The 23,933-nt window shown below is 46.6% G+C and overlaps 2 protein-coding genes across 3 annotated transcripts in view; one reads left to right on the forward strand and one right to left on the reverse strand.

The window, feature by feature from the left end:
* The first annotated feature begins 2,828 nt into the window (after positions 1 to 2,828).
* On the forward strand, positions 2,829 to 8,477 carry oaz1b (ornithine decarboxylase antizyme 1b). The gene is given in 6 exon segments (XM_083669405.1): positions 2,829 to 3,046; positions 5,033 to 5,084; positions 5,086 to 5,172; positions 6,650 to 6,822; positions 7,207 to 7,292; positions 7,429 to 8,477. Coding segments are annotated over 6 exon segments (654 nt in total). The 5' UTR covers positions 2,829 to 2,921; the 3' UTR covers positions 7,560 to 8,477.
* A 1,420-nt stretch (positions 8,478 to 9,897) lies between these two features.
* Positions 9,898 to 23,933, reverse strand: part of uhrf2 (ubiquitin like with PHD and ring finger domains 2) — a 29,979-nt gene continuing 15,943 nt past the window's right edge. For both annotated transcript variants that reach the window (XM_083670234.1, XM_083670233.1), the window contains 13 exons: positions 20,389 to 20,607; positions 19,818 to 19,927; positions 19,059 to 19,245; positions 18,087 to 18,210; positions 16,832 to 16,939; positions 16,374 to 16,478; positions 15,576 to 15,682; positions 15,218 to 15,380; positions 14,156 to 14,293; positions 13,298 to 13,535; positions 12,528 to 12,676; positions 11,762 to 11,860; positions 9,898 to 11,273 (listed from right to left, as the gene is read on the reverse strand). In XM_083670234.1, coding sequence (XP_083526360.1) covers positions 11,127 to 11,273; positions 11,762 to 11,860; positions 12,528 to 12,676; positions 13,298 to 13,535; positions 14,156 to 14,293; positions 15,218 to 15,380; positions 15,576 to 15,682; positions 16,374 to 16,478; positions 16,832 to 16,939; positions 18,087 to 18,210; positions 19,059 to 19,245; positions 19,818 to 19,927; positions 20,389 to 20,607 — 1,894 coding nt within the window. In that variant the 3' untranslated portion in view covers positions 9,898 to 11,126. The remainder of the gene's footprint in view (positions 11,274 to 11,761; positions 11,861 to 12,527; positions 12,677 to 13,297; positions 13,536 to 14,155; positions 14,294 to 15,217; positions 15,381 to 15,575; positions 15,683 to 16,373; positions 16,479 to 16,831; positions 16,940 to 18,086; positions 18,211 to 19,058; positions 19,246 to 19,817; positions 19,928 to 20,388; positions 20,608 to 23,933) is intronic.

Below are 23,933 nucleotides of genomic sequence, written 5' to 3' on the forward strand. Positions count from 1 at the left end.
GTCACAACGGCAACGCTCCTCTCTTTGTCTCTCCCAGGAACGCAGGTCATCTGTCTCATTTAAGCAAACGCACACCATTCTTTAAACATAACTTGAGGTCAATTTGGTTCTTTTGTATCCTTAACTGAAGTTGAGCACTTCAAAACGAGTGAAAAGACAGTGAACGGGGTACTCATTAGATTGACAGGATACTGATACATTAGACTTTTCCCCCTCAGTACAGCCACCTTGTTCAAGTCTTTCCACTCATTATTTCAATTTGATTATGAATGCATGAGGCTGTTTGAAGGGCTGAATCTAAAAGGCAACTGGATGAGGGCTGCATGAAAGCGTAATTGGTCTGGTGTGGCAACAATCAAACCCGCCCATGTCAAACACTGCACGATTTGGCAATCGTTTGATGGTTAGTTGCGGTTTAACGTAATTCCTCCTCTGTGAAAGTAACCTACCTAGAACTAAGGATAATGTTTCACCACACTACAGAGGGATCGCAGTGGTAACAACTGTAAACAAAAGCAAGCCCATACTAGCCCTGCAATACCGTTGACTGAGTCTGTTTTGACAACATACATGAAGACACAGAGAGGGAGAGAGACAGCTGTTTACCACATCAGCCCCTAGACTTTGCCCGAGCTGAGAGGCTGGTGCTGTCTGCGTTGAATTGTCATTGTGATAAGGCCACACTATCTGTTATGATCTTTTCCTCCCCATCCTAAAAGTAGAAGGAAGTAGCCTAAGAAAACGCAGATGTATACAGATATAAATATACAGACCCAGATGTTGATCCAAATGTCTTTATTCAAAGATGAATCTCTCATCTCTGTTACACTTGAAATACATAAATGGGCAAGTTGATTAGATTTATTTTGGGGGTGAAAAATGTAAATATATATATATATATATATAAAGCCCAATGGATAACACATGAAAGCATTATACAGCACTTACATCCACTGTGGTCCTTGATGGAGAGGGACAGGACATACTAAACACATATACACAGCAATGAATCAAAGGGACGTATAGTCCATTTCCATGTCCATTTTGTGTCCAATTGACAACAGGTATAAAAGTATCAATCAATAACCAATAATAGTTCAAGAGTCTTGCCATTCTAAATTGTAAGTTAAGAATACTGTCACTGCAACAGTTACATTTGCCCAAATACAACACATAAAGTTATATTGAATATATAGCTCATGACATTTGACAGTGTAGCCAGAACGTTGACCTCAACCTGCAATAATTAAAGGTGCAATGCTGACATCTAGTGGTATTCAGTAGTACTAGTCGTAGAGCCATTTAATGTGCATTTTTAGCGAGCTGGGGAAATGGAATGGCAGTTTGCTGCCTCAGGCACCCGAAGTATTTGAGCCAAAATACTGTTTTTACTCTGGAGCAAGCACTAACTTATGGTTAAAATTAAGAATATTGCTCTGTTGAACGTTTTATTTGCTTATGGGTGAATGTTGTACAGTTTGAACAGCTAAAGGTAACAGTGGGGTCAAGTACTGAGTAGCTTGGTCCCTAGTAGTTGCATGCAGGACATTTGTGTCTAAGCTATCCACCAGACAGTCTTTGTAACGTATATAAACCGGGTAAGAAGGCTATATTCATCGTTAGGATCAGAACTATTAACCGGGCTTGCCAATACAATATGTGAAGCAGTCCAGTTCGCTGCGTCACCACAACATCCAAACAACAGACTTTCCGCAAATCATGCAAATCTTCATGGCTCCATGCACAACAAGTATGAGGTTCAAGACCATTAACCAAACTAAAGATTCAGTGTAGTGTCAGTAATGATAAAGTTATCTTATCAATATGAGGTTAATAGGCTCAGTCCCTGTCTGGTGGGCTCAATATTCAAGCAGTGAAGTTATCCTATTTCATACTTGCATATTAGTAATAATGTCTATGTTCTGTGTGATGCACAAGGTGGGCCCACTCAGTGATGTGTGTTCATCTCAGTCAATCTAAGCCTGTGGTAAAGTGCAAGGGAAAGACAGTAATAATATATGTTGCTAATATATGTACACTCACTGAGTACTTTATTAGGAACACCTGTACACCTACTCATGGTGGAGGTGGTGGAATGGTGTGGGAATGTTTTCTTGGCACACTTTGGGCCTGTTAATACCAATCAATCATCACTTGAATGCCACAGCCTATTTGAGTATTGTTGCTGACCATGTGCATCCCTTCATGGCCACAATTTACCCATCTTCTAATGGCTACCAGCATGATAATGCATCATGTCACAAAGAAAAGGTCGTCTCAAACTGGTTTCACTGTTTTCAAAAACATCACAATGAGTTCAGTGTTCTTCAGTGGCCTTCCCAGTCACCGGATCTGAATCCAATAGAACACCTTTGGGATGTGGTAGAACATGAGATTCACAGCTTGAAAGTGCACCTGAAAAATCTGCAGGAATTGTGTCATCATGGAGCAGAATCTCAAAGGAATAGTAGTATAGTGTTCCTAATAAATGCTCCGTGTGTGTGTGTGTGTATATACATATTTATATATATTTGATAAATGCTGATTAACTGTCAGTTCAAATCCATTTCATGCCCACTGTTACACACACAATGTAAGGATAAACTGGCATCTGAAATGTAACTTGGAACTGATAAGTCTCCCTCATGTTATGAAGACAACCAACTCAACTTTTTTTTTTTTTCCTGAAGCACAAACATCAGCCCCAGTCTTTGTTGTTAGTTTGCTGGCCTTGGTACTTTTCCACTGGCATTGAAGACGCCCCCACGTATCTTCACCTCTGGGCTGCACGTATCGCTTGTTTTTCCTCGTATTACGTAGCAGCCCGCTGGGCTTCTAAGCCCGTCCGACTCTGTCGGGTCTATTCCTCAGCCGACCATAGCGGTGAGCAGTCAGCCCGTCGTGTCTCTCTCCGAGGCCGGATGGTAAAATCCAACCTCCAGCGGATCCTAAACAGTCATTGCTTTGCTCGCGAGAAAGAAGGAAAACAACAGTATTGTTCCACTATGGCGGATTTAAGTAGTAGTATTTGTGACATGATCGGCAAGTAAGTGAAGATGAGAAAAGTGGGGGATGGGATTTTTTTTTTTTTTTTTTTTTTCAGTGACGAGGAAAGCTGAATTTAACATGAAGATAAATTCCTTATTAATTGCTAATGCCAATGTGTGTTCATTACCAGTTCGCTAAAATAACTTACAACGCAAATTCCGCTATTTATAGGGGTAACTAGAATTCTAGTAATTGGTGTTATAACGTTCACTACTCGTCATCTTCCTTAGCATTATGCTAGCTGGCTAGCTAGCCTACGACGTCACTTTTCTTACTGTATTTAGCTCGCTAATGCTACACACTAGGAAGCTGCTGCATGTTAGCGCCTGTGCATACAGTTTAAAACACCTAGCCCTGCCATCGGTATTAACACATTAGACCATATGATATTCCTACAAACTATAGTCATCTCGAAATCCGCGATACATGATGTTTATTTGCTTCCTCGTGGCCTGACACCTCATTTGGATGCTGATTATGCTAACGCAGATTAGCTAGTGGTGTACCTGCAGACATGGTCGCCAGCTAGCTGCACAGTTAAAAGGCCCGGCCGAGCAGGTCAGCGGAATAGCCTGATGAACGGGAGAACAACTTCAGACGCGCATGAAATACACACTTCTAGGGGGAAATCAGGAATGTTATTCCTGATGTGAATCCTCTGTCGTTTGTTAAAACACGTCGTTATTGATAGCATTAGATTCGCGTTAGGCCGCGTTCTAGTCAGAACCCTTATCTCTGAACGTCACAATAGTTCCTCGTTATGACGTGAGATTGTAGAATTGGAACAGTAGCGACATTGTTACAAACCAAAACAACACTGACTTTTCACTGTCTTGTCCAGAAAAGTCATGTTCTTTTATGTTCATGTTGTTTAACTGACACTGTTCATCTAGTGTATTTGCCAATTCCTAATGAAATGACGGGGAAATGTAGTTAGACGTGTATCCACTTGGGCATCTTAATGTCTCCCCACTCAGAGTCGATAGTTCTTATATTCTTCTTGAACGCGTTTTTATCGCAAAACCCAATAATACAGCGTAGATTTGTGGGTGCTAAAAATGTGTTGTATTCCCTGTAGTCTGGGCAGTATCGTGTTCTATCGCAATATAGAACATTGTCAGGATTCTACAGGCTTCTTTCAAATGTTGTGTGTTGTAATAAATGTAATTGCAGTTGGCAAATGCGCAGTTTAGTCTACGCAAATTCTCCTCTAATCCTGTCGAGGACGCCTTCAAATATTTTTTTTGCAAATTCTTACGCAACTCGCAGTGGACCATACCGTAAAATGCTTTGTAATGTTACTGCCACACGGCAAATGAAATGCTAATTCCACAGAAATATAATTTGATTATTCCTCTCTGCCCTGGAAAACAATTTATCAACAGAAGATTGTCTTTTCTTGGACACTGACTTTATACTGCAAAATAATACGCAGTCATTCTGGAACAGACAGCATTGTCACATGTAGAAAACTGTTGAACAGAGAGTACAGCTTTTCATCAGGGGAGTCGTTTTCCCTGTAATTAGCTTAGTAACCATGAGTCGTGTACACTGTGCTTTGTTTGCACTTCTTGCTGCAGGAAAGCTATACGCTACTTGTGCGTCACTGTTGCTAGACCCTCGTGACTCCACTTATCCAGCTATTGTATACGCTTATATTATTATTACATTGATGAAAGCTGCACACGTCACTCAGGTCCTGAGACAAGTTGCATTGAAAAGGACATTAAACGCGTTATTCCTCCAAACCCTCCCATGTTGACCTTCCACTTTGCTTTCAGAATGTGTTTTTTCAACGCCCTGTTCCTCATCTCAGGAATAGCTTATGCCTTTGTGCTTTAATGGAGAACCAACATTACAAGCAGTTGTGTGTGTGTGTGTATATACATTAAGCAAACAGACAATATAAACCAGTTTAAACAGACTCAGTGGTAATCTCTCTCTCTCCCTTTCTCCCTCCCTCTCCCCTCTCCCCTCCTCCCAGCCTGTCCCTGCACTGTAGTAGTACCCGCGGTCCGGGGCCTCTGTGGTGCTCCTGATGCCCCTCTCCCACCCCTGAAGATCCCAGGTGGGCGAGGATATGGTCAACGGGATCACACTCCTTCATCTCGGCCGCTCTGTTCAGTAAGTGGGTCGTCTCGACCACGGACACTCAGAGGGACACTGCACCCGTTTTTAACACCGCCTTCGGCGTCTCCAGCGCCATACTTGTGTCTCTGTGTGTGAAAACAACGTTTGTCTCCGTTCTCACATCAAAGAGATGCCAGAAAATGTCCTAAGGAAATGACCCCCTATGATGTCCTTGGGGGTAAACAAACAAAAGAAAAACTCATTCAGTTGTTTTCAGGAAATACAGTGAGTTTCCAGCCAGTTGGAGTTTGTTTGTGGCTGTAGTTTTGAAAATCAATTGAGTTTTTTTTTTTTTTTCATTTCACCCCTAATGACATCATAGGGGGTAATCTCCTTAGGACCGTTTGTCTGGAGATAATGAATGTGATGTTAAATTGGTGAAGTGTCCCTTTAAGTTAGTTTGCTCAAACACAAATCCAAATATACACACTGAAATTCAAACGTTCCCAGACATTCAAGCACCACAGTGTAATTTTAACCCGATTGTGAATAACTTGATAAAGGCTGGTTAGTCTGTGCATCCTCCCTGTGCACGGTAGAGTTTGCATATTGTGAACGGCAACAAATCAAACAACAGTTACATTTTCCTCCAGCTTTGCTTCTCCTGTAGCTCTGTACACTGTTTACACTGCCTATTATTTGAGGCTCAACATAAAGGTAAACAAACAGACACACTCATACTCCCCTGAGGGAAAACACGCTGGATAACAGTCAACAATGTGGCCCAACAACAACCCAAACACACAGGCAACAACAGATGCAGGGTGTTGTGCAACGGGGGCAGAGCAGTGTGTTCCGCATTGAGAACCAGACTGACAATACAGGAAGTAAACAGGGTAGTAGATACCATCATGCCATGGCCACATCCTGTCATGTGACTCTGTGTTGCTGTCTGTGTACAGGGGAACCTGGCACGCAGCTAACGTTGTTGTTGACAGACTCGCTCTCTCTGGCCTATGGAGACCTTTCACGCATGTCCTGTGACTGCATGCATTGTCAGGCAGACCACAAGGGACACTCAAACTGGAACTCTATGCAGTGATCTGTCTACTTGGTAGTTCGAGATGTACAGTACCAGTCAAAAGTTTGGATACACCTTCTCATTTAATGGTTTTTCTTTAATTTTTTTTATTATTTTCTACATTGTAGATTAATATTGAAGACAAAGTTGAAGATGAAGTCAAAACTATGAAGGAACACATATGGAATTATGTAGTAAACAAAAAAGTATTAAAAAAACAGAATATTTTAGATTCTTCACCTTTTGCTTTAATGACAGCTTTGCACACTCTTGGCAAGGTGTGTCCAAACTTCTGACTGGTACTGTATGTTAGTTTGAAATTCACCACAGCTTTTACCGAGCACCTATGAAGCTGTAGGCGTCAGTTGGTGGTGTTGATCTGAGATGGCTGTAGGTGGTGTTTCATTAACGCCGCCACCCCCCCTCCGTGTCCCCCCCCCTCTTTTCCAGGACAAGAAGTTGACGGTGACCGAGGAGCCGCCGGGGAACGGTCGCCCCGGGATACTCCACTTCCAGAGCCGCCCTACCGTTTCCAGGGTGATCCACTGGGACGCAGTGCAGAGCGGGAACGCTCTGTACGTGGAGATCCCGCTGGACCCGCTCCCCGAGGGCAGCAAGGAGAGGTGAGAGGGAGACACCAGGAGGAGGGGGAGGGAGACACCAGGAGGAGGGGGAGGGAGGGAGAGGGAGACACCAGGAGGAGGGGGAGGGAGACACCAGGAGGAGGGGGAGGGAGGGAGGGAGGGAGACACCAGGAGGAGGGAGGGAGGGAGAAAGGGAGACACCAGGAGGAGGGAGGGAGGGAGAAAGGGAGACACCAGGAGGAGGGAGGGAGAGAGAAAGGGAGACACCGGGAGGGAGAAAGAAAGAGGAAGGCACCAGGAGGAGGGGGGACAGGAGGGAGGGAGAGAGAAAGAAAGAAAGAGGGAGACACCAGGAGGAGGGAGGGAGGGGGAGGGAGTGAGTGAGTGTGTGGAGGGATAATCCATTTGACCTTGTCTCCACAGTTTTGCGGCTCTTCTGGAGTACGCTGAAGAACATCTGAAAGTTGCCAGCGTGTTTGTCTGCTTTTACAAGACCAGAGATGACCGAGGTACGTTCTCCGCAGTCCTGTCCTGTCTTGTCTGTCGGTACACAACAACCACAAGTTCAAAAAGTACACCGGTTGTCATTGATGAGGGTAGTGTTTTTGAAGGGCTTCATCTAACAGCCGTATCTTTTCTCCCCAGCTAAACTAGTGCGTACATTCAGCTTTCTTGGCTTCGAGATTGTGAAACCAGGCCACGCCCTCGTCCCACCTCGACCTGACGTATTCTTCATGGCCTACAACTTCGACAGGGATTCTTCTGATGAGGATTAGCTCTGCCCCCCCCCTCCCTCCCGTACCAACCCCACCACCCGCCCCTCCCTCCCGTACCAACCCCACCACCCGCCCCTCCTTTGTGATCCAAGTGCTTACAGCCTTCTATGCTTTTGTGTTCCAAGGAAGCCGATTTAGTTTAGTTACGTATCCCCAGTTTCACAGTGTGGATGACTTTCTCTCTCTTTGTTATAACAGCTATCATTTAGGTCCATTGGTTGTTTTGTTTCAACACTTTAAAAGGGAACCCTGTTTGGGACTTTTGAGCATATTGCAATTCTCATAATTATCAATCAATGTTTTCTTTTTCGTTGTTGTTCTTTACTTTTGACGATAGACAGAGGAGGAAGATTCGTAATATCTTGAATGTATAAAAGGTCATCAGGTTTACGCTTGGGTACTCCCGCTTTTATTTGGTCGGCTATGATATACTTAAAATTCGCCCGCTTAACATATGTTTTGATAGAACACCTTTTATTCAGTTTAAAAAAAAAAAATGAAATTAAAAAAAAAAATGTTGGTATAATGTGTACACTGCTTTTAAGCAACCGCCCCAATATTTGGTACTTCCTAGCTGGTTAGTCCCTTAGACTAGAAGAGTTGGAGAGCGCAGGTGAATGCTGGGTAACTGGTCTGGGTGCTTACGTTTGAGAACGATGTAAAGCGACGGGTGAATTGGTACAAAGCTAAGAAAAAAAAAATATCCAAAGTGCTTTTTGCTTCTTTCATTGTCATGTATACCTGAAGTTTTTGTAGCATTGTTTGAGTAAAAAAAAAAAAAAAGAAAATGCTGTGATATGATTTTTTTTTTGGACTAGCATTCCTTTTAACTTTTCGTTTCATATAGTTTTTAAGTTTGATGTTCACCTGCATAGTGGTACCTATTGTGCTTCTGTGATAATAAACGTAAGAAAAATCTTTTGCCTCCCAGTCTCTTGTTTTGGACCCAATAAAACACGTCTATGCAACCAGCATGGGTACACTACTGGCATCCTAACAGACGTACAGGACCAGTCAGAAGTCTGGACACACCTTGCCAAGAGTGTGCAAAGCTGTCATCAAAGCAAAAGGTGGCTACTTTGCAGAATCTAAAATCTAAAACATTCTGGTTTGTTTAACACTTTTTTTTGTTTACTACATAATTCCATATGTGTTCCTTCATAGTTTTGATGTCTTCAATATTCATCTACAATGTAGAAAATAATTTTAAAAAATAAAGAAAAACCATTGAATGAGAAGGTGTCTTTTGACTGGTACTGTACACCACCAGAGGGAACATGAGTCCAGCTGTCCAGTAAAAACACTTGACGCTTTCCATGACAAGAAACAAATGTTTTACATGGTACACGCCGGTTTCACTTACGAAAGGTAAACTGTTCGACCACAAACACATTGTTCAGCCCAGGAGCTGAACACAACAATAGGCTGTTGTGATTTAACCGGGTTACATATAGTGAAACTCCCAACCAGGGTTTGCTGAAAATACTTCATTGATCCACCCTTTCTCTCCTTGAGCTCTTCATTAATCCAACCGGATGGGCGAAAACGAGGCTATGATACTTCCAGTGTGTCGAGTAAATTTTTGCCGGGTTCGATCTCGATACAAAGACGACAAATGCTAAGCAGAGAGTGTGATGATCAAATGGATTCCTGTTTGCACAGTAAATGAAATAGGTCAGTTACAAAACAGTTTGGAGGGAACTGAAAACAGAGTGTAATACAATCCTGCTCCACCAGGAGGCTCACCACCACTAGGGAACACGTTCCCAACCGCTGACGTCAACAAACAGGACTTTCACTACTGCCACCTTCACCATTTTGTACGGCGCTTCACCTGCACATTTCGTCAATCCCAGGGTTTAGACACACCCCGTCCTCCGCCCGGTCGCAGGGACCTCCTCGGTCTTCTTCTCTGGTGCGGAAATGGGAACATTGCAGTGTGAATGTCTCAGGCTCTCGACGGCAGGCTTGTCGTCGAGCTGCGTTTACCCTTTTCACTGTAGAACCTGTTCCCTTGGTAACCAGGCCACAAACAGAATGCCCTGCTCGACGCCACTTAGCTCAACTGTTTAAGTAGGTACTCCCGAGTACGACTGAAAGGAGGACCTACCTGCTTACCTGTAACATCCTCAGACTCATACAAGCGCCTAAGTGTAAAGAGAGGCCCCTGCCCTCCTCCCCTCCACTGTCCCCTGGCGCCTAGCCAATGTCAAACAGGGAAGACCATCTTAAATTAGCGCTCAACCTTCACAGGGAAGGCCGTGAAAATCCCCAGACCTTCCTCTCTCCGCCATGTCTAAAACCGAACAGTCCGGACAGTAAAGAGGCAGAGTTGTTTCCTGGAATCAAAATATTTAATAGTTACATATCAAGTATTATTATACCATGTATAAAATTTCAGATCACAATATGAAGCAATGAAACTCTTCAGGCTGACACCGCAGCAGATAAAGGTTGCCACATAAAAGAACTAATGATTAAAATAGAACAGGCAACTAAAATGATAGAAAAACAAAGGGCGTACAATTAGAAATTAGACATTACTTTTTTTCTTTTCGACAATTTCTTTTCTTCAACAAGTGCAATAAAAACATAGAACACAACACTGAAGCTGAAGCGAAGCGTCCACATGACGTCTACAACTGTTAGTACTGTAATCCACGGTAGGTAGGGTGGGGGGGGGCGGTAGGTAGGGTACAAGACTGGGGGGGGTGGGTGGGGGGGGGGGGGGCGACGGGACGGGGACGAAGCAAAGCTCGGAGAGAAGGAGACTATTAGCTTGCCAGTCAATGCAGAAAGAAAAACATTTTTCTGTTCTGTATAAGCGCTTTGAGCTGAAGTAATGCACACCACAGTTTGCTTTCAGAGACGATAAGAATCATTAAAACATTTGCATTTGCACGTCTTTAAAAAATCCTGAATTCTTTGAAAGAAAAGGACATAACCACAAAAACAGACAGACAGAGAATGAGGGACAGAGTGGTGGGAGGGTGGAGGAGGGTGGGGGGGGGGAGACAGGCACCCATCTTAAGTGAAGCAGTTTGGATCTGAACTTCAATGGACCAGTAACAAAGAAAATAACTCACATTTACACTATGCTGCCATTATTTCCCCCGCTAACCTGGGAAATCCTCCCCTTAGCATGGCTAGCTTATCATAGCTAGCATTAGCATCCTCTCTGTTCCTGACATGGACAGGTGGTGGTGAGCGCCCTGGTCTCCACCTGAGGGGGGAAGGGCGAGACGGGGCAGCCTGGGAGGGAGGGAGGGAGGGAGGGAGGGAGGGAGGGGTTAAGGGGCTGGCACTCAGGGTCTCTTGGGACTTGAAGTTCAGGCTGGTGACATTTTATGGGGACAGTCCAAGTTCAACAGGTGAGGTCAGTCCCTGCTGCCTAGGCGATGGAGGTTGTGTGCGTGTGTTTGTGTGTGTGTGTGTGTGTGTGTGAGAGTGTATGTGTGCGTGTGTGTGTTGTTTGGAGAGCATGTACCAATGTATAAATAAATGTATACATATGTTTATCTGTGTGGGTGTGTGTGTGTGTGTGTGTGTGTGTGTGTGTGTGTGACCTCATCGGCCCTTGCTGTAACCAGGAAAGAACTGGTCCAGCAGCAGCTGTAGAGTCTTGTTGAGGCCCATGACATAGTCCTTGCCCAGGTCATGGCGGCAGGCAGGGCAGGTGTACACCTCCGCACGGAACGACCTCTGCAGACAGGTCTGAGAGAGAGAGACAGAGACACAGAGAGAGTCAGACAGAGAGAGAGAGAGAGAGAGAGAGAGAGACAGAGACAGAGAGAGAGTCAGACAGAGAGAGAGAGAGAGAGAGACAGAGACAGAGAGAGAGTCAGACAGAGAGAGAGAGAGAGAGAGAGAGAGAGAGACAGACACACACACAGAGAGAGAGAGAGAGAGAGAGAGAGAGAGAGAGACACACACACAGAGACACACACAGAGAGAGAGAGAGAGACAGAGAGAGAGACAGAGAGAGAGAGAGAGCGTGTTCAGAACATACAAATCAGGCTACAGTCACTACATGCATCTTTCACAGTCAGGCTACAGTCATTAATTTGTTAATGACTAAACTATTTATAAAATGTGGAGCAACCGATTACAGTAAGCTTTTGAAACACCCCCCCCCCCACCCCCCAACTCACGCACACAGGAACACACTCACACACACACAGTAGCAAGGTTCATCTACCCACCTTGCAGACGTTGTGCATGCAGACGGTGGTGATGGGCTGGTAGGCCAGCTCCTGACAGCACACACACATGAAGGTCTGCTCCACCTTCCTCAGGAAGTTCTACACACAGGGGACACAAGGCACACACACACACACACACCACACACGTCACCATAGAAACGGCAGCACCACTCTCGTCACGGCTGTTCTAGTAACATGAGTCTTCCAGCAGCCTACCAGACAGCGGCCTACCAGACAGCAGCCCACCAGACAGCAGCCCACCAGACAGCAGCCTACCAGACAGCAGCCCACCAGACAGCAGCCTACCAGACAGCAGCCCACCAGACTGCAGCCCACCAGACAGCAGCCCACCAGACACTTCAAGCCTTCTCACTCACTCAGTGCATTAAACCACTGACAACACTATGGATCCACTCTTAATCTGTTGGCATTTCCCTCCATGGAATATGAGATATACAATAACACTGTACCCACACCATCATATCACAATATTCATCTGTGAGTAACAAGTACGTTATTATATGTAAGAGTGAAAAACACAGTCTTCCAGGTGTCGTTAGCATCAGAATCAAGCCCAAACTGTTTTTGCGTACTGTTTTGGTTGTAGGGAGATTGTGCAGTGTTGGTGGTTGTGGTTGTTGTTGTGGTTGTTGTGTTGGTTGTTGTTGTTCTTGTTGTTGTTGTGGTTGTTGGGGTTGTGGTTGTGGTTTTTGTGGTAGTTGTTGTTGTGGTTGTGGTGGTTGTGGTGGTGGTTGTGTTTGCATACCGGTCCCTCCACCAGGAAGCCCATGGCCTCGTCCCACAGCTTCCTGTTGGCGTCGTCTTCCTTGATGAGCGCCTTCTGCTGCTCTGACAGCTGGAACGCCTCCTCCACCTTCTGACGCTTCGCTGGGGGCTCCGCCTCCTTACACACCTCTGACACACACACACAACACACAACACACACACAACACACACACAACACACACAACACACAAACAACACACACACACACTTGTGAGAATGAAAATAAAGTGTAGGCTACACAGAAATGCAGAAACACAAAAAAGCAATAACACCGAACATATCAAAATATACACACAGAAATGTTCACACAGGTGAACAGTGAGCCAAATATCTTTTACACAATATAAACTCAGTGTGGATAGAGGTTTTGGTGTATACAGTGGGTTCAAAATGAAAAACACACTGTCTGTTTTCCCAGATACTTATAGCAGGTCTCTGTAAATAGCTGTTTCAACAAACTGGAGGCTGAGGTTCTGTGGAATGGAACTAACGTCAGGATTATTTCCAAAGGGGGTAAATATGATAAGGCAAAAAAAGAGAGAATCACAATCTGAAACGGCAGATTAGCAAGGCAGCACTGAGCAAGTTCACCCTCGAACAAATACATTCTGGTGACTCTCAAATGATCTTTATCACAACCACTAAGCATTCATGCCATTATAGAGCAGGAGAGTAAAGTGCCTTTTTTAAAAATATAAAAAGCTGTCAGAGTCTCAATTAGCTAGCGCTACGTAGCGCTAGCGTCTCTACCTGTCTCCTTGGGCGTCTTCTGGTTGCCGTTGCTCTTTGGCTCCTCCTCCTTCTTCACCACCAGCCTCTCGTCCTCTTCCTCATCCTCCTCTTCCTCCTTCACCTTCTTCTCCCGGGGGTGTATCCTGGGCCGGCCCCTCCCTGCGTGCCTCTTGCCCCTGACGGCCCCTGCCCCTCGGACGCTGGCCTCCTTCTTCATGGTCTTGTTGGCCATGGCCTCTAGGTAACCAGGGGGATACTGTGGGGGCAAAAACCGATCCATGCTTTTATCATGAGAACCATAAATATTTGAAAATTATGAATTCATATAATTACACTGTAATAAAACAATTTTTTTTAAATAAAGTCACAACCACCTCTCCCTGTTGTGTCCTCTCACATACGGCCAGTAAGGCGAATGCTCAGGAACGACAGGTCTGCCCAAAACTGCCTCCATTCGTTTTCAGTGCAGTGATGGGAGTACAATGGAGGAAACCTTCTCCTTAGCATGGCTAGCTTAGCATAGCTAGCTTAGCATCAGTATGTATGTAGGCTGTATGTGTGTAGTAACATGCTACTGATGTGTGGCCTCCTCACACAGTGACAGACAGACCCTTTCCCCACCTGAACAGCTAGCCCCAGTTTCTTACACGGCTAGCTTAGCATCAGTATGTAGGTAGGCTAGCTTAGCATAGGTAGGCTAGCTTAGCATCAGTATGTAGGTAGGCTACATACAGTATGTAACACAGACAGTTGGCCCGTTCCTCACCTAAACAGCCAGCCCCAGTTTCTTACATGGCTAGCTTAGCATAGGTAGGCTAGCTTAGCATAGGTAGGCTACATACAGTATGTAACACAGACAGTTGGCCCTTTCCTCACCTGAACAGCTAGCCCCAGTTTCTTAGTGCGCTCCAGCCCCTCAGGGGACCAGGGGGCAGGCTCCATCTCGTCACGCCGCAGCAGGTACCTCCACACCAAGAAACCACACTTCCCAATCTCCGGCCAGTACTTCACCACCTGACACACACACACACACACACACACAGAGACACACACAGAGACACACACAGAGACACACACAGAGACACACACAGAGACACACACACACACACAGACACACATAATTTTTTGCCATCTGTGGTAAATTAACCTCATTAGATTCAGGCTTTGATCCGTGAACTGCTCAAAGTACAAGTCATAGTAACTTGTGGTAACTTCACCTCAATGGGAAACAGAGGTTTGTGGTTGGGCTGTACTTCAACATTTTTTTGGTTGCCACATTTTTTTTTTGTAGTTAAAAGGTTGAGGTACTATTTGTAGAATCGACATCTCAGCAGGGAAGAAAAGCCAAGTGAAATCTCCTTTTTTCAAGGTCTGAAGAGTAATATTGAAGAGTAGTCACCTAGGGGGAGCTGTAGATCCTACTGTTCTGGGTGATTGAATACATCCCAGAGGAGGATAAGAAACAGTATTTAACCTGCCTTCTAGTTTAATATGGCTAGCCACAGGCTAATTCCTGCTTAGTTGCAAAATGGCAGTTTCATTAAAGATTTAATACTACCAGCGTCAAATACATCAGGTGCAGACAGTGAGGAGGATGGTCTCTGTTATGAGTCACACGGTGGTGTGTCTGCTTGATTTCCCCAGACAGTCCCCAGATACTCATCACTCACGACATGCTTTCAGGGGCTACAGCGTCTCAAACAAGACTACAATACAACACGGGAAACATATTGTCGCATCAAGTATGACTTCTAAATAAGATAATACGCGTCTTAAGTATGCGTCTTCAAATACGTAGAGAAATTGATATTTCTTTTGAGTTTTTACTCAAAATTTTTATGTGCAACCTCCATACAATATTGCATTATCCAACATTGTATGTTTTTGTTATAACACCCAGGTCATTTCCCTGAGAGGGGTCAGGGGTCAAGGGTGTACCTTGTAAATGCCGTCGTAGCGGTTGCCCTCCTCGGGGGCGTACTTGCTGATTCGTCGGCCTTTGGAGCTGCGGACCACCCGCACCGGCTTCCCCGCCCGCCAGTTCCTGGACTCCGCCCCGTCCTTGTCATTGAGGGGGGCATCACAGTTGAGTGCCAGGGCCCTGGGAGGTCAGAGGTCACAGAATTAGTAGGGGGACTACTGACTCCTCCCACAGCTAATAATATGACATCAGACATGACCTCATGACTGGAGAGAGAGAGAGAGAGAGAGAGAGAGAGGGACAGAAAGAGAGACAGGGAGAGAGAGATTGAGAGAGAGAGAGAGAGAGAGAGAGAGAGAGAGAAATGGAGGGTACCTGTTCATGTGGGTCAGAGTCTGGTCAAAGGAATGCTCCCCAATGCGCTTGTTTCCTGAAAGGTCGCGACCCCCACTCCCTGTATAGGTGAACTCATCTCCCCTGTCCTGAGTGGCCAGGGTGGAGGGAGAGGTCAGAGGGTCAAAAAAGGATGTACACACAAGTCCAAAACAGGACTTTTAGCAGTAACTTTTTGTAGTAGTGTAGTAAGCCCCTACGCATACTGGTGTGATGCTGAACTTTAGCTGTGAGTGACAAGTACAGTATGACACCTCAAATATAATAGCCTCAGGCCCACTGTTAAAACTAACAAGTCTGTAAATTGAAATGCCATCGTAACTTCCCCGAAAATCTATTCCAACTCATCTCAACGAGTACTGTTAAACATTCATAGGACTGGTGTTAATGTTCTCCCCAGAGCGAGTCTGTGGTAGTGTACATCCTTCACTAACTCAAACATGTAAGAGAGGAGGGAGGGAGGGAGGGAGGGAGGGGAAGAGGAGGAGGGAGGGGGATGAGACAGGCGGCAGCTGTGAGAGGGGGAGAGAGAGAGAGAGATGGGCAGACTACCATCCATCTAACCAGGCTAGGGGGGAGGGAGTGGGGGAGGGAGGGAGGGAGAGGACGATGCCTGTATAAACAGCATTGGACCAAGAGGCCCTGCCAGACAGAGGAAGCGAGAGAGAGGGAAAACAGAAGAGAGAGAGAGCGAGAGAGAGAGAGAGAGAGCACATCTCAACTCCCACGCTCCGCTCGTAGACGGTGCTTGCTGTGCCCCAACCCCGCGACGGCACCCACCACTTCATCCTCGAAGCCCCCAGCCAGCACCAGTGAGTAGGAGCCGTCGTTGCTACGGCCGTGGATCCCTCCCACGTGGGGCCTGTGAACGCCGGCCTCGCTCACCTTCGGGGAGGGGGGGGGGACGGGGGGGGGGGGCGGCGTAGTGTGAACAGGGGGGAGAACAGTCAGAGTGGAGTGGAGAAGGAGGGGGGGGGGGACATGTGAGAGACTAGGTAGGCTAGGTTTCTGAGCATCACAACAAGATAAGAATTGTAGGAGTACTACATGCAATAAACAACAACAACAAAAAACGTCAATCTTTCGAGATTCAACATTCTCATTATTTGAAAACTGAACATACACGTAATGTGTTTTCTCCCTGCGGGTCTGTGACTGTGAGAACTCACCTCGCCCGGAGTTGTACCCCCTCACCTCTGCGACCACCCATGGGTCCCAAAATGATCGTATTGGCTCACCTGTACACGGAACTTCCATGTGGTTCCGACGGGAACCCCGGGTACGGGCCCGTAGTGGTTGGAGGGGACGATGGTGCATTCCTTAGTGCGTCCGACGCAGGCCATACCCTGGAACAGCAACGACACGACACTGACGAGAACCACTTACTACAATTACTACTACTTACAAATTACTACTACTTACTTACTACTATTAGCTACTTACTACCACTTACAAATTACTACTACTTACTTACTACTATTAGCTTTAGCTCGCTCGCTCGCTAGCATGTATAATCGCAGATTGCTCACTATACACAAATCAATTACCCAACATTTGTATGGCTACATTTATTATTATAACATTTTTTTTTTTTTTATTATTATTATTTTTTGCTTCAGGAAATATGGCACTTTATCGCTAGCTATCTCATGTACTTCATCGTATGAGTCAATCGCTTGCTATGCTCTTAGTAAACATAGCGTGTGGAGACGGACAACTTCTGGGAAACAAAAGACTTATTTTTTTCCTCCAGCGGTTCCGGGAAAGAACATCAACCATGCTGAGTCATTTGAAACGGCGTAGTCCATATGGTGCTATGCCACGCAGTGAGAGAGGAACGAAGCCAGCGCATAATCACGGCTTAGTCAGAGCAGAAGGGGCCCGGCTAGCGGCGGGCCCGGCTCTGGCTGCGGCCTCTCCTGCTCCAGGAGCGCTAGATACCCGCAAAGCTGCGAGGAGCCCCACTTTGTAGCTGCTAATGTTGAGACTCACGGGACCAACCGCTCAGTTTACTCAGCTAGCCTCGGCTCCTGTTAGCACCTGGCGCTAGACAAAGACGGTGCTGTCTGACTGTGTGTGTGTGTGTGTGTGTGTGTGTGTGTGTGTGTGTGTGTGTGTCTGTGTGTCTGTGTGTCTGACTGTGTGTGTGTCTGACTGTGTGTGTGTGTGTGTCTCACGTTGTCTGGTGCCAAAGCCAGGGGGGTCCCTCTCTGAGTGTCTCATAACAGTGAAGCATGAGTGTGAGTTCCAAGCCAAGACGTTTAGACTCTGAAGAATGTTGAACTTGTCATTCTGTGGTGGGGCTGCAGAAAGGAGGGAGGGTCGAGCACTCGGTGAACCCGCAAGTGAGCCAGGAAGAAGCCACGTCCAAACTGCTGACCCACCATAGAACACTCAGGTTTCCTTCATACGCATTTCGTCTCAAGTGGTCACAGTGGCGCTCCCTTTTGATAACCACATATAATGACCCTGCCCCCGCCCCCGCCCCCTCACCTTGCCCCAGTCGCGCTGGCTCTCTGTGTGGGCAGAGGGCATCTTGGCCTTCTTCTTGCTGGCCTTCAGCTTCTCCCCAGCCTTCACCACCTCGGTGGTGTCGTTTTTACAGGTGGGGCAGTACCTGTCCAACAGAAGACAGGCCGTCAGGGCAGGATCAATACCTCTGGTACTGATGGACAGGACAGAAACAACTCCAGGTGTCTGTTGTTGACAGTTTGACATCACACGTGCGACATTGATTTTTGTATGTCCACGTTAAATGCGAACATGGCAGGCGGGTGAAAACAGCAAAATGACACCAAGCAATATAAAACCCATATGGGCATTAGTTAGTGCCTTAGATAGTTAACTAAAAGGTTGATTTCATACCCAGTATTGACCCAATTGATGGCAATAATCCAAATTCAATAATGAATTTCAAATGACAAATGTTGACATCTCACAGTGAAGGATATTAATGTGTTAGACGTGAGGATTGACCCAACTGGATGTTGTTCCACCAGCCTTGCCATTTCTCTCCAGAATCCATTCACTCCTCAGAATTATTTAGTTCCGAGGTCATATGACCAGATTCTAGTTCTAAAGCCTCCCAGCAGCTCTTTAGACACTCAGGACGGCTTGTTTTGGTTGTAAAAGCCAATGAGGAAATGAGACAGGCAGGATTTTCAAGGTTTACTTCCAGTTACACTGCATATGGTTCTGGTTATCTTTGTTTGCTGGAGTCTAGCTGTGAACCGCACTGGCTACCTGTGAATGAGTGTGTGTATGTGTGTGTGTGTGTGTGTGTGTGCATGCCTGAGTGCGTGTGTGTGTGCATGCCTGAGTGTGTGTGTGTGTGTGCGCATACCTGAGTGTGTGTGTGTGTGTGTGTGTATATGCATGCCTGAGTATGTGTGTACGTGTCTGTGCATGCCTGTGTGTGTGTGTATGTGGGTGTGCATGCCTGTGTGTGTGGGGGGGGGGGCTCACCAGTCTTCGTCGTCGGGGATGGTGGCCAGTGGGGGGTTGAGGCAGTAGATGTGGAAGGCCATGTTACACTCATCACACAGCAGCTGCATGTGAGCGTCCTGCTTCCCCCCGCACACGCAGCACGAGCAGAACCGGCACTCCGTCTCTGGGTCCGCCTTGCAGTGCTTACACTCTGGCCCACTCTTCCCTGGATCAATCCACATGAGCGTACGCACATAGACACACACACACACACACACACACACACACACACGTAAACACACACCGATTGGACACACACAAACAACAGCCATGCAACACCACAAGACGGTGGAAACAACAACAAATACCCACGCACACGATCGGAACCAACAAACACAAAGAAAACGTTTATAACGGAGCACGCGCACACACACACACACACACACACACACGCACGGCAATAATCCAAATTCAGTAATGAATTTCTAATTTGCCGTCTTACAGTGAAGGATATTAACGTGTTAACCATGTGAGGCTGATTGATCAAAGCAATTGTAAATTGGAATTCTCAGCGGCACCACCTTGACCTCAATGCTGCTAGAACAGCTGTCACACATCATGTCCCTCCCTGTCCCAGCTCTCATTGGCTGGGGTGCCCCTATCCCAGCTCTCATTGGCTGGGGTGCCCCTGTCCCAGCTCTCATTGGCTGGGGTGCCCCTATCCCAGCTCTCATTGGCTGTATTGTCGGTATACTGTAGTAGTAGTAGTAGTATTGGTATGAATGTGTTCAGGCCTACGTTTGTACTGGCCGTCAGCAGCAGATAGGGAGGGGGCTCCACTCTTCTCAATCTGATACATCTCATCAAGGAACATGAGCTTACAGTCCCCCAAGATGTCCGCAGGACCCCTGGGAAGAGAAGGGGGAGATGGATGGATGGATGGATGGACAAATAGATTAATTGAATGAATATTGGGAGAGAGAGAAAGAAAGACAGAAAGAGAGAGAGAGAGGGGGGGGGGTGAGAGAGAGAGAGAGAGAGAGAGAGAGAGAATCCATCAGAGAACCACAGGGAATAATCACAACTCCCACTCAGAAAGCTAGCCTGTGTGGGGTGAATACCACAACAGCCACCGAAGTAAACAACAATTCCCCTCTTTCAACACGGCGTTAACAGAAATGTCTACAATGCATATGATGCCTAATGCTGTTGGTGATCAAAGATAGTTACTCTTATTGTTCCTAAATATATAGTTTGATTTGTCTGGTGATGTTTACATCGTGGCGCCGCCAAGTTCACAGCGCGGCGCAGCGCCAATCTTCCGTTCTTGCGGGGAGGACCCTGCGTGCGTGTGAAAACCCTCTCTTACCCCAGCAGGATCTTGATCCGGACCTCCTTGTTGGTCCTGGAGATCTCGTTGAGCGCCGTGATCTCGGCGTCGAACCAGAAGCCCCTCTCCTCTGGGATCTCGATGTTGTAGTTCACCATGACGACCTGGCCCACTCTGAGCTGGTCCCACTTGAGCAGGGTCCGCGCCCGCGGCCGCACGTCGCCGGGACACATCTCCACCACGCCGTTCTCTGGGTAGCTACGACGGAGAGACGGCGAGACGGGACGTTCAAACGGGATTTTACACAGACGAGCACAAAAGACATGCGCTACATCATAGACATCCATCTTTCTTTCTTTTTTAGGGTTGTTTTTGGGAGTGGGGTAGTCTCACTCTCGTATTTTTCAGTTTTTATTGGACGGAGACAGTAGAGAAAGACAGGAAAGTAAGGAGGAGAGGGTATGTCAGCAGGGCACGGGCCGGATTCTGACCCATGCCGAAATGGGCATATGTGTGCACTGTAGGCCGTGGTGCTAGACCACCCCAGGCCATGGAGCTAGACCACTGGACCACCCTAGGCCATGGTGCTAGACCACTGGACCACCCCAGGCCATGGTGCTAGACCACTGGACCACCCCAGGCCATGGTGCTAGACCTCTGGACCACCCCAGGCCGCGGTGCTAGACCACTGGACCACCACAGACCACTGGACCACCACAGGCCGCGGTGCGAGACCACTGGACCACCCCACAAAGATATCAATCTGTGTATATGATGGGCTGCAAGCTGGGACTAAAGCATTAGACATAAAAAATAAATTGTGTAGAAATGTACAAAAAGGGTTTTATGTAAGTACATAAAGGCTCTTTATGAGAACAGCTCCAGACTAAACGAGGCGTATGTGTGTGCGTGTGTGTCCCACATGGCCCCACAGTGACAAGCTGCTGCACAGGTGAAGGTTAAAGCCACACTCCGTATAACAGAAAACATCAACGTTACATAAAGCTGAGGGACACGGTTGGAAACCCTGAGCAAAAGTCCAGTTTGCTGCAGAAACGTTGGCAGAATAAAATAATGGAGCAACAACGTGAAGCTTTGTTTGTTTGTTTGGTTGTTTGTTGTCTCTAGAGAAACGTTACCACCCTGAAATTCATAGACAGCACTCTGAATGCAAGGACTCACAGTCTGTGACTGATCAACATGGGAGTTTTAAACATAATTTAAGCTATGCAGTGGGTTTTTTAAGCACTATTCTTCAAGAATCAATGGGTGTGTGTGTGTGTGTGTGTATATATATATATATATATATATATATATATATGTGTGTGTATATGTATGTGTATATATATATATATATATATATATATATATATATATATATATATACACACATATATATATATATATACACACACACATCATAAATGTTTATATTGAAACACCGCTTTGCAAATTCCAGATTGTGGCTTTAATAGACTTTAAACATCAAAAGAATCTCCTCTACTAAAACCACTCGTATGTCTGTAGAAGACACAGGAGAAGCGTGACCACAACAGGTTCTACAATTTCATGGGGGTGGGGGTGGAGGTGGGGGTGGGGGTGGGGGTGGTGAAAATTACCAACATCTGCTTTGGGCAATACACAGACACACGCATGCGCGCATGCACGCACACACGCGCACGACAAGAACACTAAATGCATACATCTCAATAACACTTTGCTCATATAAAAGAGTTGTCTGTGAGATATTCAGCTCACATGTTCAGGCTATCTATAAGGAATGTGGTGATGGTAGATGGAGGATGGTAGATGTGGTGATGGAGGATGGTGATGGTAGATATGGTGATGGAGGATGGTAGATGTGGTGATGGAGGATGGTGATAGAGGATGGTAGATGTGGTGATGGAGGATGGTGAATGTGGTGATGGAGGATGGTAGATATGGTGATGAAGGGATGGTAGAGGGAACACAGGAGGCTGACACCTCCACACATTAGCATGAGACACAGACACTAAGCTAAACTGCAGCAAAGGTCTCCGCAGTCTGTGATCCTCTCTCTGCTGTCCCGTCACACTCTCTCTCCTCTCCTCTCCCCTCTCTCCCCCTCACCCCTCCTCTCCCCCTCACCCGTCCCCCTCTCACCCCTCCACTCCTCTCCCCCTCTATCCACTCCCCCTTCCTCCTCTCCTCTCACCCTCTCCTCTCCACTCCTTTCCCCCTCTATCCACTCCCCCTACCTCCCCTCCACTCCCCTCCTTCTCTCTCTCCCCCTCCCCCCTCCACTCCCCCTCCCTCTCTCCCCTCCCGTCTCCTCTCCTGCATGTAGATGCTCATGGTCATGTTCTGAATATCAATACGTTGTTCCCCACAAGGCAGTACTATACGACACCCTCTGTGGACCTCCAGAGCCACAGGAGCTAACTAGCTAACGTCCTCTACTCAAGAGAGGACAGGGAAAGTCCCGCAATACAGCCATATGTGTGTACGTCTGTGTACGTCTGTGTACGTGTGTGTATAGACGTTTATGTTTGCCCATACTATACTGTAGATATATCTAAGTAAACATACATACAGAAGCATGTTCAGAGTTTATGCTTTGAGTGCGTGTCATTTTTTCATGGCATTGGAGCAGTACAGTAAGCTTGCGTAGGCGTACAGACAGCAACACGAGGCTGCTGGGCACAGTGAGAGCCCTTTGAGACGTCCGGCCGCTGGACTGGGAGAAAGAAGGCAGCAGGGTAGGATTTCCTTCTTTGGGTGAAGGGGATTACGGGGGCTCCGGAGGGGGAGAACAGAAGTCACTGTAACACAGTGGGCCTGTCTGCGGAGAGAGGGGGGACACGGGGGGGGGGGGACAGCCCCCCCGGGCCACACACACTCACAGAGAACACATGTGGGGGCCTAGCTGGCTGGAGGGAGCAGGACGCAGGGGTGAACAGTGAAGTGGAATGTGGAGGCTGAAACCACGATGCCAGAGCGTTAGTATATCGTCACCAGGTACCCCCCCCCCCCTCCCCTCCTCCCCCCATGCAATTAAAAAAGCCACGAAAAAAAGTAGTAAGTAGATTAATGAATTAATGAAGATCTGTTATTGTCACTTGAATTTTTTTTTTTTTTAATGAAACAGCTTGTGTGTGATTATTGTACTTAGCAGGAGTCTGGGTTTGGAGAGTGGAGAAGTGAAAATGAAACACCACGGTTAGCAGATAAGCATGCTGGGTGCTCAGGCAGCAGCAGACGAGGATTCTGACTGATGTAATTAACGCACTACGGCGAGGGGCGAAAAAATCATCAAATTCTCTTAACCTCTTGTTAATTTGTAATTGAGGATTAAACGAAAACCATTAGGGTTTTAAAGATCTGTCTAATCACATTTAATCTCCAAACAAGAGGGGTGATAAGTAAGTGAAGTGCAAGAGTAGGAGAGTTGAGGGGAGGAGAGCTCACTGTAGGTGAGTACGCCCTGAAAGTGTCCCGGCTATGAGCCGAGGCCGGCACGGTGGTTAACTCACCAGGAACTCCGGAACATTCTCCACCCAGAGCGCCTAAAGTGTTTTATGTGGTGTTTATCTGGCAACAATGTG

The sequence above is a fragment of the Argentina silus genome (genome assembly GCF_951799395.1).
Source record: "Argentina silus genome assembly, chromosome: 5".
In the NCBI taxonomy this organism is placed as follows: domain Eukaryota; kingdom Metazoa; phylum Chordata; class Actinopteri; order Argentiniformes; family Argentinidae; genus Argentina; species Argentina silus.